Below are 20,036 nucleotides of genomic sequence, written 5' to 3' on the forward strand. Positions count from 1 at the left end.
TTAAACAAGTAAGATTTTATAACTCTTACTTTAACTATGAGACTAGTAGAGAACAAAGTAAAAAAATAAAAGGTGCCAGGAAGTTATTTAACAGTTCATGCGCAATTCATTGGAGCCCACGGGTTTCCTTCGTTGATTCCTCCTTTGATCGAAGTCGACCCCCGACTCCCACCGGAGCCCGGCGGGTTGGTCAGGCCACCGACTGCTCAAGTCGTGTCTTTTCTCTTCTTTCCCCTCGCACATTCTCCCCAGAGCCCACGGACCCAATAGCTCTCACACAAAGATGAAAGAGTAACATCTTGCCCATTGATTAGCAACTGAATTCCAAAGTCCCGTTGTCTCTACTTATAACCCAAACATGCTGCTACAGAGAACCCATTACCTCAGCTGTTACCATTACAAAGAATACATTGTATTAGCCTTAGCAGTTCACATAACAGATAAACTCTTACATAAGCAAGGGACGGCTGATGGAATGAGTGTTGGTAAATGGAATGATGTACTTGCTGGTCAGCATGGAATGGTTGGTGCAGGGTAACCCCACAAATCTTCAGGAATAGTTGATCCTCAGTCTCAATCAGGAAGAATTCCATTCTCGCCCTTTTCCCAGCAGCTTCAACCGTGCCCCCAGCTCAATCCACCCTCTTCCTCTCACCTCCCTCTTTCTCACCTATCCCTCAGTCTTCTCTGTCCCAATCATGCTCTCACCCTCCCTGACTTTCCCTGCATCACTCTCAAGCCCACCATGCTCTCTCTCTCTTCCCCATTTCCATTCTCCCCTTCATTCCATCTCTCTCCCCCTTCTCTCTATCTCATCACCCTCTCGCTCCTCTCTCAGTCCCCATCTCCCTTTTCTATCCCCATTCCCCTTTCCCCAGTCCCTCTACTCCTTCTCTCTTCCTCAACCACCTCACTCTTTCCCTTCCCCTTCCAGTTTGGATCCCTGTCTTAATCTCCTTCTCTCTCTGAGTCCCCCTTCTCCCTCCACCTCCATTTTTGCTCCCTCTTTCTCACTTCTCTCCTTTTCTTTCCTTCCATCTCACCCCTTTTCATCTCTCCCCTTCTCACCCACTCTCCATTTATCCATTTATTCCCTTTCATCTTTTCTGTCTCTCCCTTCACTTTCACTCTCCCCTCCACCTCAATCCCTTTCCTTCCCAATTCCTTTACCCCTCTCATCCTTTCTTCCCCCCTCTCTTCCTCTCACCCATCCTCTCCATCTCCATCCCGCTTTCCTGCTACACCTTTCTCTCAATACCCTCACTCCCTCCATTGACCTCTCATTTCTTATTAACTTGCTCTCTCCCCTCGTCCCTATAGCCATCTTCTCTCCCTCAACCACATCCGTCTTACCCCTCTCCCTGGCTCGCCCCCCTCTAGTACTCATCGGCCTCCCTGTCTCTCCCCTCTCCTCCCAATCCCACTCACTTGCTGTCTCTCCTCCCACTCCTTTCAATACTGTTCTCCCCCGTCTTTCCCTACCACTACCCCTCACTGTCTGCCACCTCTCCATCTAACCCTGCCCCACTGTATCTGCACCCTCTCCCACACCCTCCCTCTCCACCTCTGCCCACTCTCCCAGTCCTCTCCATCTCTGCCCCAACTCACTCACCGTTCCCTCTTTTAACCTTCTCCCTCCCCACATCTTTCTCCCATCCCTCTCCAGCCTCTTTACCCTCCACATCTCTGCTCCCTCCCTCATGTTTGTCTCCACACCCTCTGCCCTTCCCACTGTTTCTCTGACACTCACCTTCTCCTTTTCTCTTGGACACAGTACTGCAAGTGTGGCCTATCCAGAGTCTTACAGAGCTACATCATTATGAGATATTTATGAGATACTGTGAAAAACTAACCATCAGCCTGTGAGGAATGAGTTTAATAGTATTTAAGGACATCACAAGGTGAAACCTGGATAGCACTCATTCCCTGAGTTCACCCATTCAGCTACAAAACTATCCAAGGAACCAAATCATATCTATATCTGAATGTGCCATGTAAACCCTAATGTTAGGTCATCTTGCAGGCAGCTGCCTTGGCTCTGAGTGAAAATGCTGAGTGGTTCAAGTTCCCTGAAAATCACAGAACTCCCGTGTAGTACTGAGGAAATGTAAAACTTTTGGAAATTCCACATTTTCATGACAACATTAAACAGAGCAGTCTATCTGAACAGGATCCAGTTATATCAGCTGATAGAAACAATTTATTTTTATCCACCAATGTAGTTTGTGACAGCAATGGGATAACAAAAAGACTTTGATCTCAGCGAGGAGTGTTGCTCTTGTGTTGCTAGTGAAACATCTTCAACATTTTCAGATTTGCCCAGGGTCTGCAACACCGATCTAATAACAGCAATGAAGCTGCTGAGTAGCCCTTCACTACAATTCTACTGTTTAACAGTAATTTGTAAACTTGTTCTGCTCATGTCAATTAACAGTTCTGTTAAAAGCACAGATCCAGTCTCGTTTCGGGCAAACAGGTAGGCTTTCCAGGGCTGTGCTCCTGCTCGGCTGATTGCAATAGAGTGAATATGAACAATCTGAAAGGCAGCCTGGATGGTATCAGGGCATGGCTCCTTCTGCCAGTCCACAGTCAGAACTTTAGCATCTTCCAGGCACATCCAGTACTCCTCAAACTGCTCTGGTGAAAGCTGGGCACTGCTTTCCAAGCAGACAGATTTAGCATCCATGACCAACTCTTCACTGTGTTCTGGGTTTGAGTCTTTACAGAAAGATAAATAGAATTAGTAACTTAACATTGAACATATCACTGGTTAGAAATGCACTTCTTTCCTGAAGGGAGCCCTTGCCAAAATGTCAAAAGATCCATAAGACCTCAGTACCTTAAAATAAAGATTTATTATTCATGAACCTCTACGCATTTGTCAGTCTAGAGTACAACAGGAAGAGCATTGCTGCCAGCAATACACTCGGCTCTTCAACAATTGGCATTGTATAATTGATATGCAAATCCATTTTCATCCTCAAGGTGCAATCCCAATTGAAATCACTACACAGAGAACAGGCTGTCAAATCTGGAATGATAACATTTACACAACCTACCTGCTTGTGTAAGTGTTATGTACATTCACCATGTTACTGCACCCAGTGATCCCGGTGCAGCCTTTTATATATTGGTGAGACCCGATGCAGACCTTTTTACTGAACACCTACGCTCTGTCCGCCAGAGAAAGCAGGATCTCCCATTGGCCACACATTTTAATTCCACACCCCACTCCCATTCTGATATGTCTATCCACAGCCTCCTCTACTGTCAAGATGAAGCCACATTCAGGTTGGAGGAACAACACCTTATATTCCATCTGGGTAGCCTCCAACCTGATGGCATGAACATTGATTTCTCTAACTTCTGTTAATGTCCCTCCTCCCCTTTCTCCCCCATCTCCGATTTATTTATTTATTTGTTTGTTTGTTTATTTATTCCCCCCTCCCCTTTTTTCTCTCTGTCCATCACTCTTTGCCTGTTCTCCATTTTCCTCTGGTGGTCCCCTCCCCTTTCTTGCCCCCTAGGCCTCTCATCCCATGACCCTTTCCCTTCTCCAGCTCTGTATCCCTTTTGCCAATCACCTTTCCAGCTTCACCCCACCCCCTCCTGTCTTCTCCTATCATTTCGGAGTTCTCCCTCCCTCACCTACTTTCAAATCTCTTACTAACTTTTCTTTCAGTTAGTTCTGACGAAGGGTCTCGGCCCAGAACATCAAATGTGCTTCTCCCTATACAGGTGTTCCCCGCTTTAAGAATGTTTGCTTTACACCACTTCGTATTTACAAAAGACCTACATAAGTAACTTGTTTTCGCATTGCAAAGAGGATTTTCACTCTTACGAAAATTTTTCCCATATAAATTAATAGTTCTTCGCTTTACACCATTTCACCTTAAGAAAGGTTTTATAGGAATGCTCTAACTTTGTAATGCTGTGTTCTACCAGCATTTTGTGTGTGTTGCTTGAATTCGCAGCATCTGCAGATTTCCTCGTGTTGGTGATTTACTGAAAAGTACAGTGATTCCCAACCTGGTGTTCATTGACAACTTTCTTAGTGGAATTGGTCCATGGCATGAGAAAGGTTGGGTAACTCTGGGATATGCCATGTCCAGGTGTGACTGTGCAAAAGAGCAAGACAACCAAACAGCAGTAGTGTTGGAGTTGCCAGGAAAGAATGGAGAGGGCTGGGTCTGACAACCTAAATGTGGGACTTAGTCTCAAACTAATTAAAGTTTATAAACAGCAGCCGAGAAAAATAATTTCATTATATTAGAAAAGGACAAGGTTCATACTGACAAGGTCATTAGTGAACCATTGTCAAGAAATATTTTATAATGCTTAACAAATATAATAAGTCCCAGATAGAGTAGCAGAAATAGCACATGGAATAATTTGGAAGTTTCCATCCAAGGGGCCATTGTGGACATGGTGGAGGATTACAAGGGCATGGTTCCTCCTGCCAGTCCACAGTCACAACTTTAGCATCTTCCAGGCATGTCCAGTACTCCTCAAACTGCTCAGGTGAAAGCTCGGCACTGCTTTCCAAGCAGACAGATTCAGCATCCACGACCAACTCTTCACTGTGTTCTGGGTTTGAGTCTTTACAGAAAAATAAACAGAATTTGTAAGTTAACATTGAGCATATCACTGGATAGAGATGCACTTCTTTCCTGAAGGTAGCCCTTGCCAAAATGTCAAAAGATCCATGAGACCTCAGTACTTTAAAATAAAGACTCATTATGCATGAAGCTCCACAGCATTTGTCAGCACAGAGTACAACAGGAGGAGCGTTGCAGCCAGCTGCCACCGTATCTATGCACATGGCTTTTCAACAATTAGCATTGTATAATTGATATGCAAATTCACTCCCTTCCTCAATGTGAAATCCCAATTGAAATCACTAGACAGAGAACAGGCTGTCAAATCTGGAACAATAACATTTACACAACCTACGTCAATGTATATGTAAACACAATCCATAGAGCAGTCTGTATGTGATGCTTTTAACGCATTTCTACAACCCATCCTGCCCAGGCATGCCTGGCAAGATAGAAAACTTCTCAGCTTACATTGTGGCAACATTTTAATTGACTGGAATTATGAATTGAAATAACAAATGTAGGTGATTTCAAACCAAATGATGCCAATAGGAAAGTTTCAAGATCAGCAGCCCAAAATCCATCAGATACACCCAGAAGTATTCAGGAAGCAAATTCTTTGTTGTCCAAAACAATTAGATATTTGACCATACAAAATCCACATACTGGTTTATTTATTACAACAGTGAAATCAGTGCTAAGCTCTTTAAACTTCACGAGTTGCAAGAAAGTCAATAAAACTAAAATTGCTTCATTTTGGTGATAGTAATAGATGAAAAAAGATATTCAGTTGTCTTCCTGTCTTAAATCTCTCAGGTAATGCAGTCTATTTATCCAGTGTAATCTGTTCTAAACTTTCCAGTGTTTGAAGATATTTATGATATCTTCAAAGTATCTTTAATAGATATTTTAAAAAGATATTTGTTGTTGTTGATGAGTCATCATTGACTCATGGTGACCTTATGGATAGTATAGTTCTCCAGTGGATCTTGAGGCAAGATACAGAAGTAGATTGCCAGGGTTTTTGTTCCACGCAGATACTGCTGCTGCCCAGGTTAGGACCCGACCAGATTCAAAATCAAAAGCATCTGCCTCAGAGTCCGGTGCTGATGCCAGTACGCCACAGGCCAGTGGATAATCCCTCCTGAAAAATATCTTACAGGACTGGAGTGCTTGAAACAGATTACACTGGATATCTAAAAGCATTGCCCAAGAGATGAAGACTGGAAAACCAAAACCTTTGTAGGAGGTAGCTTCAAAATGTGGAATCACAATGGGCCCTGGTGCTGCCACCAGTGATGTTATCAGCATTAAGTCAAGTCAAGTCAAGTCAAGTCACTTTTATTGTCATTTCGACCATAACTGTGCATAGTAATGAGACAACATTTTTCAGGACAATGGTGTTACATGACACAGTACAAAAACTGGATTGAACTACATAAAAAAAAACAACACAGAGAAAAGAAAAAAAACAACTACACTAGACTGCAGACCTACCCAGGACTGCATAAAGTGCACAAAACAGTGCAGGCATTGCAATAAATAATAAACAGGACAACAGGGCAATAAGATTTCAGTCCAGGCTCTGGGTATTGAGTCTGATAGCTCAGGGGAAGAAACTGTTACATAGTCTGGTCATGAGAACACAAATGATGCGGTGGCTGTTCTCCAATGGCAGGAGGGGGAAGAGTTTGTATGAGGGGTGCGTGTGGTCCTTCATAATGCTGTTTGCTTTGCGGATGCAGCTTGTAGTGTAAATGTCCGTGAAGAGAGACACCAATGATCTTCTCAACTAACCTCACTATCCGCTGCAGGGTCTTGTAAACCGAGATGCGAATTTCCCCAAATCAGGCAGAGATGGAGCTGCTCAGCATGCTCTCAATACAATCCATGTAGAATGTGATGAGGATGGGGGCTGGGAGATGGACTTTCCTGAGCCTTCACAGAAAGTAGGGACACTGCTGGGGTTCTTTACTATGGAGCTGGTGTTGAGGGACCAGGTGAGATTCTCCACCAAATGAACACCAAGAAATTTGGTCTCTACCGAGGAGCCGTTGATGTTCAGTGTTTGTTTTGTGCCCTCCTGAAGTCAACAACCATCTCTTTTGTTTTGTTCACATTAAGAGACAGGTTGTTGGCTCTGCACCAGTCCATTAGCCGCTGTACCTCCTCTCTGTAAACTGACTCGTCGTTCTTGTTGATGAGACCCACCACGGTCATGTCATCGGCGAACTTGATAAGGTGGTTCGAGCTGTGTGTTGCAGCACAGTGGTGGGTCAGCAGAGTGAACAGCAGTGGACTGAGCACACAGCCCTGGGGGGGCCCTGTGCTCAGTGTGATGGTGTTACATAGAAACATAGAAAATAGGTGCAGGAGTAGGCCATTCGGCCCTTTGTCTGCACTGCCATTCAATATGCTCATGGCTGATCATTCAACTCTGAACCCTGTACCTGCTTTCTCTCCATACCCCCTGATCCCTTTAGCCACAAGGGCCATATCTAACTTCCTCTTAAATATAGCCAATGAACCAGCCTCAACTGTTTCCTGTGGCAGAGAATTCCACAGATTCACCACTCTCTGTGTGAAGAAGTTTTTCCCCATCTCAGTCCTAAAAGGCTTCCCCTTTATCCTTAAACTGTGACCCCTCATTCTGAACTTCCCCAACATTAGAAGCAATCCTCCTGCATCGAGCCTGTCCAATCCCTTTAGAAATTTATACGTTTCAATAAGATCCCCCCTCAATCTTCTAAATTCCAGTGAGTATAAGCCTAGTCAATCCAGTCTTTCTTCATATGTCAGTCCTGCCATCCCAGGAATCAATCTGGTGAACCTTCTTTGTACTCGTTCTATGGCAAGAATGACTTTCCACAGATTAGGGGACCAAAACTGCACACAATACTCTAGGTGCGGTCTCACCAAGGCCTTGTACAACTGCAGTAGAACCTCCCTGCACCTGTACTCAAATCCTTTTGCTATGAATGCCAACATACCATTTGCCTTTTTCACCGCCTGCTGTTCCTGCATGCCCACCTTCAGTGACTGGTGTACAATGATACCTAGGTCTCGTTGCACCTCCCCTTTTCCTAATTGGCCACCATTCAGATAATAATCTGTTTACCTGTTCTTGCAACCAAAGTGGATAACCTCACATTTATCCACATTAAATTCCATCTGCTATGAATTTGCCCACTCACCTAACGTAGCCAAGTCACCATGCATCCTCTTAGCATCCTCCTCATAGCTAACACTGCTGCCCAGCTTCATGTCATCCGCAAACTTGGAGATGCTGCATTTAATTCCCTCGTCTAAATCATTAATATATATTGTAAACAACTGGGGTCCTAGCACTGAGCCTTGTGGTACCCCACTAGTCACTGCCTGCCATTCTGAAAAGGTCACGTTTACTCCCACTCTTTGCTTCCTGTCTGCCAACCAATTCTCTATCCACATCAATACCATACCACAATACCGTGTGCTTTATGTCTGCACACTAATCTCCTATGTGGGACCTTGTCAAAAGCCTTTTGAAAATCTAAATATACCATATCCACTGGCTCTCCCCTATCCACTCTACTAGTTACATCTTCAAAAAATTCTATAAGATTCGTCAGACATGATTTTCCTTTCACAAATCCATGCTGACTTTGTCCGATGGTTTCTCCTCTTTCCAAATGTGCTGTTATCACATTTTTGATAACCGACTCTAGCATTTTCCCCACCACCGATGTCAGACTAACCAGTCTATAATTCCGTGGTTTCTCTCTCCCTCCTTTTTTAAAAAGTGGGGTTACATTAGCCACCCTCCAATACTCAGGAACTTATCCAGAATATAAGGAATTTTGAAAAATTATCACTAATGCATTCACTATTTCTTGGGCTACTTTCTTAAGCACTCTGGGATGCAGACCATTTGGCCCTGGGGTTTAATCTGCCTTTAATCCCATCAATTTACCTAACAACACTTCCCTACTAACATGTATCTCCCTCAGTTCCTCCATCTCACTCGACCTTTGGTCCCCTAATATTTCCGGAAGATTATTTATGTCCTCTTTAGTGAAGACAGAACCAAAGTCGTTATTCAATTGGTCTGCCATGTCCTTGTTCCCTATGATCAATTCACCTTTTTCTGACTGTAAGGGACCTACATTTGTCTTGACCAATCTTTTTCTTTTCACATATCCATAAAAGCTTTTACAGTCAGTTTTTATGTTCCCTGCTTTCTCTCATAATCTTTTTTCCCTTTCCTAATTAAGCCCTTTGCCCTCCTCTACTGAACTCTGAATTTCTCCCATTCCTCAGGTGTGCTGCTTTTTCTGGCTAATTTATATGTTTCTTCTTTGGGCTTGATACTATCGCTAATTTCCCTTGTCAGCCACGGGTGCACTACCTTCCCTGGTTTATTCTTTTGCCAAACTGGGATGAACAAATGTTGTAGTTCATCTATGTGATCTTTAAATGCTTGCCATTGCATATCCACCGTAATCCGTTTAAGTATCTTTTGCCAGTCTGTCTTAGCTAATTCACATCTCGTACCTTCAAAGTTACTCTTCTTCAAGTTCAGAACCTTTGTTTCTGAATTAACTATGTCACTCTCCAGCTTAATGAAGAATTCCACCATATTATGGTCACTCTTACCCAAGGGGCCTCGCACGACAAGATTGCTAACTAACCTTTCCTCATTGCTCAATACCCAATCTAGAATGGCCTGCTCTCTAGTTGGTTCCTGGACATGTTGGTTCAGAAAACCATCCCGCATACATTCTCTTCCTCTTCCTCAGCACCCTTACCAATTTTTCACCCAATCTATATGTAGATTGAAGTCACCCATTACAACTACTGTTCCTTTATTGCACACATTTCTAATTTCCTGTTTAATGCCATCCCCAAGCTCACTACTACTGTTAGGTGGCCTGTACACAACTCCCACCAGCGTTTTCTGCCTCTTAGTGTTATGCAGCTCTACCCATATTGATTCCCATATTGTCCTTCCTTTCTATTGCGTTAATCTCTATAACCAGCAATGCTACACCACCTCCTTTTCTTTCCAGATGTTACAGATGCTGCTCCCGATCTGGACTGACTGAGGTCTCCCAGTCAGGAAGTTTTAGATCCAGTTGCAGAGGGAGGTGTTCAGGCCCAGTCGGCTCAGCTTTCCATTCAGTTTCTGAGGGATGATTCTGTTGAATGCTGAACTGAAGTCTATGAACAGCATCTGAACGTACATGTCTTTTTTGTCCAGGTGGACGGTGATGGCAATGGTGTCGTCTGTTGAGCGGTTGGGATGGTATGCAAACTGCAGGGTGTCCAGTGAGGGGGGCAGCAGGGTCTTGATATGCCTCATGACGAGCCTCTTGAAACACTTCATGAAGATGGATGTGAGTGCAATGGGATAGTAGTCATTTAGGCCGGACACTGAAGACTTCTTCGGCATGGGGACGGTGGTGGCGGCCTTGAAGCACGTTGGAATGGTGGTGCTGCTCAGGGAGATGTTGAAGATGTCAGTGAGAACATCTGCTAGCAGGTCTGCACATCCTCTGAACACTCTACCAGGAATGTTGTCTGGTCCAACAGCCTTCCGTGGGTTGACCCTGCACAGATTTCTTCTCACATCGGCCACAGGTGAAACACAGCACCTGGTCATTTGTAGGAGGGGTGGACTTCCTCGCTGCCACATCATTTTTTGCCTCAAAATGGGCATAGAAGTTATTCAGTGCATCTGGGAGAGAGGCATCACCCGCACAGTCAGGTGATGTTGTCCTGTAGTTGGTGATGTTCTGAGTGCCCTTCCACATGCACCGCTTGTCGTTGCTGTCCTGGAACTGGGTGTGGATTTGCTGGCTGTGTGCACACTTTGCCCCTATGATGGCCCGGGACAGTTTGAGCCCTGCTGTTGTTAGGGCTGCCTTGTCACCTGCTCTGAAGGCAGAGTCACAGGTCCTCAGCAGTGCACACACCTCCACAGTCATCCATAGCTTCTGGTTAGCGCGTGTAGTGATGGTCTTGGACAGAGTAACATCATCAATGCACTTGCGGATGTAGCTAGTCGCTGATGATCAATCTCTGAAAGAGACAGTAGAATGAATACTCACACACATGATCCATGTCATAGTAAGGGCATGGTAAGATCATCAAACAGTAGTATTACTGGGATTGAAGCAACAATGTTTACCTTTTTCATAGGTTATTTCTGGCTCCTGTAGATTTCCAAACGACTTTGTCTTCTGTGCCATTATACAATTCCAGTGTTCCTGACTATAGATTGATATCAATGTGTTGAAGTGTTTTGCCCAGGCATTGATTGGCTCATTGGCTTGGCCACTGATTACACCCAAGGATGGATCTGATCTTGGTCCACAAACTATTTTCTTGACCTCTGCAACACCTTGCTGAAGTAACCGATAGTACAATAACCCACGATCACACACAACCATATCGAGTTCTTCTTCTGCCAATAATCAAAAAGAATATTGGTTAGTGATCTGGTTAATCATAAACTTATTAGCCCTCACATGTGACCAGTGGCTTGTGCCAAAAGAGCTGACCCAAGGTATACAGACAGAACATACGTATTTAAAAGTCTGATATGTGTGGGTGGACTATGATGGCATGGATTTCCCACCATCTGTGGATGCCATCATTTGTCAGCTAAACCTACTCTTACACTGAGTAAGTCTCCCATTGTGAACTAACCATACAAAGCACAAGGCCTTCTGAAAAAATATCCAATTAAGTGATGAGGTCTGAATAATTGCCTCTCATATGAATCCTGTGTACTCACAAATAATTCTCTCAATCATTTTACAAAACTGACTATACTCACCCCTCAACCCACACAAGAAATGTGAAGAACAGTCACTGACATCAAGCGTTCACAAGATCCTGTGCAGGAGTCAGCAAAGTTTCACCCCACTTGCTCCACAAACTCTAGAACAACCCTTCCATCAGTGTGATCCATACCAATAACATGATGCAGTAGTCTGCACAAGATGTCTTGACATTCAGCTGCCCGGGACACAAACAGGTGCACCATGGCTGTCAGCAACTCCAGCGTCACGGCTGCAGAGATCTCCATTTTCACATTGTCCACAAACTCCTCCAATACGTAAGGAGCATTGGACACGTGCTCACCGTGCACAGCAAGCAGCCAGATCAGAGCCTGCTTCCCCTAGTTATTTTGGCAGGGTAAGGGGGCTAAGAGGGAGAGCATGTGAGTTCATTAGGTTAATGTTAATTTTTAATTGTGCACATCTTCAACAGCCAAGTAACTGTAGATCATTGGCTGTCAGCTACCGACAATAAAAGACCTGTTCGTCATCAAAGCGAAGAGGAGCTGGGAAAATTTTTGCTAATTCCACCCACCGTAGCAGTCTCCTATTCAAAGTAAAGTTATTATCAAAGTACAAGGGGTGATTGATATATTCACGGCCTAAGGTAGAAGGAGTCAATTTTACCTAGCACATTTATTTTTCAACATAGTCCCCTCTTACATTTGCACACTTAGTCCAGCGGTCGTGGAGCATACGGATCTTCAATCTCCAGAAAGTGTCCACAGATGAGTGATTGATAAGTTTGTGGTCTAAGGTAGAAGGAGATGAGTTGTACAGCTCTTGTTACATGCACATCCAGTTCAACTCTTCGAGTGATTATGCAGAAAGTTTGTAATTAATAACTCAACTCCTTCTACCTTAGGCCATAAACTTATCAATCACCTCTGCTCTGGACACTTTCATACATTTAGTATGCTCCACTAAGTGTGTAAATGTAGGAGGGGACTATGTTGAAAAATAAATGTGCTAGGTAAAATTGACTCCTTCTACCTTGGGCAATGAACTTACCAATCACCCCTCATAGAATCCCTTAGGTTTTTCCTTAATCCTGTCGGCCAAGGTCTTCTCGTGGCCCCTTCTAGCTCTCCTAATTTCATTCTTAAGCTCTTTCCTGCTAGCCTCATAATCTTCTAGATCGCCATCATTACCTAGTTTTTTGAACCCTTCGTAAGCTCTTCACTAGATTTACATCAGTCCTTGTGCGCCACGGTTCCTATACCCTACCATCCTTTACCTGTCTCATTGGAATGCACTTATGCAGAACACCATGTAAATATCCCCTGAACATTTGTCACATTTCTTTTGTACGTTTCCCTGAGAACATCTGTTTCCAATTTATGCTTCCAAGTTCCTGCCTGATAGCCTCATATTTCCCCTTATTCCAATTAAACATTTCCCTAATCTGTCTGTTCCTATCCCTCTCCAATGCGATGGTAAAGGAGATAGAATTGTGATCACTATCTCCAAAATGCTCTCCCATTGAGAGACCTGACACCTGACCAGGTTCATTTCCCAATACCAGATAAAGTACAGCCTCTCCTCTTGTTGGCTTATCTGCATATTGTGTCAAGAAACCATCCTAAACACACTTAACAAACTCCACCCCATCTAAACCCCTCACTCTAGGAAGATGCCAATCAATATTTGGGAAATTAAAACCTCCCACCACAACAACCCTGTTGTTATTACTCCTTTCCAGAATCTGTCTCCCTACCTGCACCTCAATGCCCCTGTTACTATAAAAAAACACCCAGTAGAGTTATTGACCCCTTCCTAATTCTAACCTTTACCCACAGAGATTCCGTAGACAACCCCTCCATGACTTACCCCTTTTTCTGCAGCCGTGACACTATCTCTGATCAACAGTGTCATGTCCCCACCTCTTTTGCCTTCTTCCCTGAGACATCTAAAACCTGGCACTCAGAGTAGCCATTCCTACCCCGGCACCATCCAGGTCTCTGTAATGGCCACAACATCATAGCTCCAAGTACTGATCCATGCACTAAGCTCATCCGCTTTGTTCATAATACTCCTCGCATTAAAATAGACACATCTCAAGCCATCAGTCTCAGAGTGTCCCTTCTATATCATCTGCCTACCTTCTACCTTTTGCAATGTCTCCAAGTTCTCTGTATTTGTGAGTCAACCTCCCTTTCTTCCGTCACTTCAGTTTGGCTCCCACCCCACAGCAATTCTAGTTTAAAATCTTCCCAATAGTCTTAGCAAACTTCTCCGGCAGGATATTGGTCCCCTTGGGATTTAAGTGCAACCAGTCCTTTTTGTACAATTCACACCTGCCCAAAAAGATGTCCCAGTGATCCAGAAATTTGAATCCTGGCCCCTTGCTCCAATCCCTCAGCCACACATTTATCTTCCACCTCACTCTATTCCTATACTCACTGTCACGTGGCACAGGCAGTAATCCCAAGATTATTACCTTTGAGGTCCTGCTTCTCAACTTCCTTCCTAACACCCTGTAGTCTGTTTTCAGGACCTCCTCCCTTTTCCTACTTATGTCATTGTTATCAATATGTACCACGACCTCTGGCTGTTCTGCTTTCCACTTCAAGATATCGTGGACAGAAACATCCCGGACCCTGGCACCTCGGAGGCAAACTACTATCTGTGCTTCTTTCCTGTGTCCACAGAATCGCCTGCCTGACCCCCCTAACTATTGAGTCCCCTATCACTGCTGCCATCCTCTTCCTTTGCCTACCCTCTGAGCCACAGGGCCAGGCTCTGTGCCATGGCACGACCATTGCTGTTTACCCCAGGTAGGCCATCCCCTCCAACAGTACTCAAACTGGAGTAATTATTGTTACGGGGGACAGCCACAGGGGTAATCTAGGATCTGACCCTTGCCCTACCCTCTCCTGACTGTTACCCACTTGTCTGTCTCTCTAGGCCCCAGAGTGACTACCTGCCTATAGCTCCTCTCTATCATCTCCTCACTCTCCCTGACCAGACGAAGGTCATCGAGCGGCATTTCCAGTTCCCTAATGTGGCCCCTAAGGAGCTGCAGCCCTGTATCTGGTGCAGGTGTGGCTGTCCGGGAGGCTGTGAGTCACCAGGACCTCCCACATCTGACACTGATCACAGAAAATTGGCCTCATACATGTACTTTCTGTCTGTATTCTAAACAGATAATCTATCTCGCCTCGACCCTTTATCTCTGAAGCCCCATTAAGTCAAAGCCTTCCTACTCTGTCTCCCACTACTCTGAGCTGTATTCTTTTAAAACTCATCCCACTGCTCTCACTGTCCGACCTCCACACGTTTGCGCAATCATGCTCCGTTCAAACCGCTGAAGAAATAACCGCCACCTTTTCAACTCTGCTCGCTTTTAAACTCTTCCCGCTGTTCCCACTGTGCGACCTCCACGTGCTTGTGCAGTTGTCCTCCGTTCAAACCGCTGAAAAAAATAACCATCACCTTTTCAACTCTGCTCACTATTAAACCATTCCTGCTGTTCTCACTGGCCGACCTCCACGCGACCTCCTCTATTGGAGACAATTTAGCTGGAACTGTCACTAATAGTAAGTGTCTTTCATTGTGATCATAATGTGCATATATTGATGTGTTCAAAGTAAATTTATTATCAGAGTATGTGTATGTCACCATGTACAATCATGAGTTTCATTCTTTTACAGGCATACTGAATAAATCCATAATAGAATAGTAACCACAAGAGAATCAATGAAAGCCCACATTGACTTGGCATTCAACCAGTGTGCAAAAGACATTGTTCAAATACAGAAGAAATTAGCTATAAATATCAACACCATGAGGCGAAGTGTCCTTGAAAATCAGTTCATAGTTTGTGGCAACAGTTCAATAATGGGGCAAGAGAAGTTATCCCCTCTGGTTCAAGAGCCTGATGGTTGAAGGGTAATAACTGTTCCTGAACCTTGTGGTGTGAGTCCTGAGGCTCCTATACCTCCTTCCTGTATTGAAAATATTATCAGTCCACTTTGAAATTTCCTCTGACCAATCCTTGGTAGATTGTAATCACTTCCAGGGGCTCTTATTTTCAAACTTGTAATGTGGAGCCTGTGTCTTCCGGAACTGACAACAAATAACATCTATAGATATTTTTTTTCTTTTCAGTTGTTTCCACTGCAGAATGTCAGGTAGTTTTATTAACTTGTGCAAAGAAAGTATTGATTTAATATTGTCACATAAGAACATAAGATACAGGAGCAGGAGTAGGCCATCCTGCCCATCGAGCCTGCCCCACCATTCAAAAAGATCATGGCTGTTCTGTCCACAAACTCAGCTCCATCTACCTGCCTTTTCTCCATAACCGTTAATTTCCCTACTATGTAAAAATCTAACTGTCTCTTAAATATATTTAGTGAAGAAGCCCCAACTGCTTCCCTGGGCAGAGAATGCTGCAGATTCACCACTCTCTGTGAAAAACAATTTCTCACCATCTCTGTCCTAAATCTTCTCCCCTGAATCTTTAGTTAATGTCCCCTAGTTCTGGTCTCACCTACCAATGGAAACGACTTTCCTACTTCTATCTTATCTATCTCTTTCAAAACTTTGTATGTTTCTATAAGATCCCCTCTCATTCTTCTGGTTTTCAGACAGTATAGTCCCAGGCGACTCAATCTCTCCTCATAAGTTAACCCCTTCATCTCTGGAATCAACCCAGTGAACCTCCTCTGAACTGCTTCCGAAGCCAGTATATCCCTCCTCAAGTATGGAGACCAGAACTGCAGTACTCCGTGCGGCCTCACCAGTACCCTGTATAGTTGCAGCATAACCTCCCTGCTCTTGAATTCAATCCCTCTGGCAATGAAGGCCAACATTCCGTTTGCCTTCTTAATAACCTGTTTCACCTGCAAGCCAACTTTTTGCGATTCATGCACAAGCACTCCCAAGTCCCTCTGCACAGCAGCATGCTGCAACCTTTCACCATTTAAATAATAATCTGCTCTTCTGTTATTCCTCCCACATGGATGATCTCGCATTTACCAATAGTGTATTCCATTTGCTAAACCTTTGCCCACCCATTTAACCAATCTATATCCCTCTGCAGACTCTCCACAACCTCTGTACAATTTGCTTTTCAACTCAGTTTAGCGTCATCAGCAAATGTTGCTAGGCTACACTCAATCCCTTCTTCCAAATCACCTATGTAAATAGTAAACTGCTGCGGGCCCAGCACCGACACCTTCGGCACCCCACTCACCACTGACTGCTATGCATCCAGACAAAGTGAAAAGCTTGTCTTAAATACTGTTCATACAGATTGATAATGGTTGGGGTTTCCTGTCTTGTAAAGACACCGCCCAGAAGAAGGCAATGACAAATCACTTCTGTAGAAGTATTTGCTAAGAATAATCATGGTTATGGGAAGACCATGATCACCCATGTCATATGACATGGCACAGTATGATGATGGTTAGTTTTAAGTTCTCTTTAGTCAGGGTTGCTTCATTACATGTACAGAAATCAGTCTGTAATTGTATGTATAGATCATGTACTCCAACAAATGGTTTCTGTGAACACTTCACACAATTTGATTCAGTTTTGTGAGGTTAATTTCTGCTTCATCGTCCATATTGACCTTTCCTTAATTTGACACATTATGCATGAACAATATTTTTGCTTTCAAATGCTGGTCATTTTTTTGTGTTCTCTCCCATTAAATTAACATTCAGGCTTGTTATTCATTAGTAATGAAAGAGTGCCCCTTCCTGGTAAAGTGGAAACTACTTTTCACTGTCTGCCCGGTGACTGGTCTTAAGGTGCCAGTAACCCACCTCTGCCCCTTCTGTCAGTAGAAATGGTTCTGCCAGGCATTGTGGCCAAATCACACTTAAAAAGCAGGAGCTGGACTTGGTTGTCAGAGGCTATTTGAAGTACACACCATTGTGAGCATTTAATAGGTTGTGGGAGGTGGGAGGTTATCCGTACTTTTCTCCTCACTGTACTAATTACTGTTCGAAGAGGTGGGGTCTGGGGTTGTTTCGTAATGGCCGTATCTTTATTCCTTTCTGATCCCCTTCCTGCAGATGGGGCAATGGTAAATGAACTGTATGCAATGTTGCGAGACTCTGACCCCATTGTCATGGTGAACTGCTTGAGAGCATTGGAAGAAATCTTGAAACGTGAAGGAGGTGTGGTCATCAACAAACCAATAGCACATCACCTTTTAAACAGGTCGGTTCTGTGCAATTGACATGCTTTTAATATGTTCTTCCTTTAAAAGTTCTGCTATAGTTTTCATCTTTGTCAAAATTATGTTAATAAAATAGTTTTCAGAATTACTTCACGGGCATTTTACAAATGACTCTTGGGGATGAAGTTAAACTGACTTGAACTCCTCACTATCTTGAAGGGCAGGTTATTGTCAATCCTCATTCTTCATGCCTCGGCAATGATACTGAAACATTAGGATGTCGATGTATAGCAAAGCTTCGCAGCTTTCATGTTTTGAAACGTTCATCCGGTGCAACCATCCTGGCTGGCTGTGTAATCTAGGCAAGAGTTTATGATCCAGATTATCATCATGTGATGCTTCTATGGCCAAATAACTATTTCAGTACCTTATAAGCCACTCTTCTTTTTTTCTTTAGAATGAAAAACTTGGATCATTGGGGTCAGAGTGAAGTGCTGACATTCCTAGTTCGCTATCAGGCCATAAATGAAGATGAAGTGTTTGCTATTCTGAACGTGCTCGATGGCTTTCTAAAGAGCAGCCAGCCCAATGTTGTCACGGCAACCACCAATCTTTTCCTCCTCCTTGCTGAAGACTTTCCCAATGTACAGACAGATGTTCAAGAAAGGATCAAAGGGCCATTGTTGACTATTTACACCTCTGAGTGCCACGAGCTGTGTTTCCTCGGCCTGTGTCATGCACGGGAGATCCTCTGCAGCTTACCCGGGCACTTCAGTGGTCACTACAAGAAATTCTACTGCACATACTCCGAACCAAATTACATCAAATATCAGAAGGTGGAGATGTTGCGGGATCTGGTAAATGATGAGAATGTCCTGCAGATACTTGAAGAGTTTCAGAAGTACTGCACTAATGTTTCTGTAGAACTGGCCCAGATGGCCATTTTAAATATAGGTGAAAAAATTAGACTATTTTGCATGTTCACATATTTCAAGTTAGCTCTGCTATCCTTCAGACCCAATTAGATATTTGCCTATTAAGTATTCTAATTATGACTAATTTATACAGAGATGGCAAAAATAATATTAATCTCTGGCAATGCTACATCTTTTAGGGGATATGATCCTACTACTCTACAGTAGACATGGTGGAGAAAGTTGGGTTTCCTCACTAATTCCAGGAGAGGCCGGTTCACCCCCTCCTTTAGCAGATGCGCTGGCCATAAATTCTTCTCAGAAACTTCATATGGATAGGGAATACAGATAACTCTGCTGAAAGCACACCCATTATTTGTGGGACTGGATCACAAGCAGTGTTTCATTGCACCCAGTGAACTCGTATGATATCTGTGCTCTTGTTTTGCTCAAGGTTTTGTCAAATGCCGAGAAGTCTTATGTTCACAAACTTCCATTTTCTGTGGTCACCTAGTTACTAATTTCGGTCTATACTGCAAGAGTCCAGCCAGTGGCGCTGTTGAGCAGTTTGTACTCTTCTCATCAGGTTACCCACAGGATGTTGTCCTTCCGGTCCTTGTACACCAGTCAATTTAGTAAATTGTGAAGTTCACTCTCATTTATTTGATTAAAGAGGTATCCAAATTGTATTGTATACAAGAAAATGCTTTATATTAGAGAAAACCAAGTATTCTCAGCATTAGGCGGCATCTGGAGAGCAAAGTAGTTGATGCTTCAAGTTGGAAACATTTCATCAAAATTTTTCTATCCAGCGCAGGAGTTCCTGCTGTTAACTGAAGGTCTGTGGACCCAGACTGGGACCCCTGCTTCTTGCACTTTCTGCTTTTATTTTAAATGTCCAGCTTCTACTTTTGATTTGCTTTCTGATGCTTTATTCATTTATAGCCTTATGCAATTAAAGTTCCTGTAAGAGGCTGCAGTTTCTAACGGCCAAATAAAGGTGTTATTGTCTCTTAAATGTATTTTTGCCTGGTTGTAACACCTTGAATATTAAGAACTTAAAAGTACTGCAGGTCTACCCCATCAGTGAGTTGCTTGTTGGTATTGGTACGTGAAATAGGTGTGCAGTCTAATAACAAGTAATCATCTTGGTCACTTTTCTTGTGATCGTAAGACCCTGTTGGACATTGATAATATGAATGCTGCAAGTCTGGTTCACTAGTTGTTGGTGGACAGTGAGGGAGCTGTGTGGCCTTGGTCGTAGCAATGACTACAGGACAAGCTGCAGTGTTGCCTGTTTGTAGCAATCCAGGAGAGAGGCATCGAAGTCGGTGTGCACCATGAGTTTGCTGGAGACTGTATGGTTCAGTGTCTGTGCTGGCAGCATCGGTGCTGCCCTCCAGTGTTCACTCAGTAGAATACAGGCTGTATTGTGTTCAACTGCAGACTGTTGAATTTACTGATGTCATATGTGCCTTGTTTCGAGTAGATGGAGGTCATCAGCCTGGGAAGGCAGTGAGTCTAAGCGAGGGAAAACTGAGTTCAAACCTCTGCTGCCTTGTGGCCA

The 20,036-nt window shown here is 43.7% G+C and overlaps 1 protein-coding gene across 1 annotated transcript in view; it reads left to right on the forward strand.

The window, feature by feature from the left end:
* Window positions 1-18,580, forward strand: part of LOC132395183 (AP-4 complex subunit beta-1-like) — a 232,452-nt gene extending 213,872 nt beyond the window's left edge. The window contains exons 3-4 of the mRNA XM_059971477.1: window positions 17,449-17,596; window positions 18,013-18,580. Of these exons, the coding sequence (XP_059827460.1) occupies window positions 17,449-17,596; window positions 18,013-18,580 (716 nt within the window). The remainder of the gene's footprint in view (window positions 1-17,448; window positions 17,597-18,012) is intronic.
* Window positions 18,581-20,036: the final 1,456 nt, after the last annotated feature.

Source organism: Hypanus sabinus, chromosome 6 (assembly GCF_030144855.1).
Source record: "Hypanus sabinus isolate sHypSab1 chromosome 6, sHypSab1.hap1, whole genome shotgun sequence".
NCBI lineage: Eukaryota > Metazoa > Chordata > Chondrichthyes > Myliobatiformes > Dasyatidae > Hypanus > Hypanus sabinus.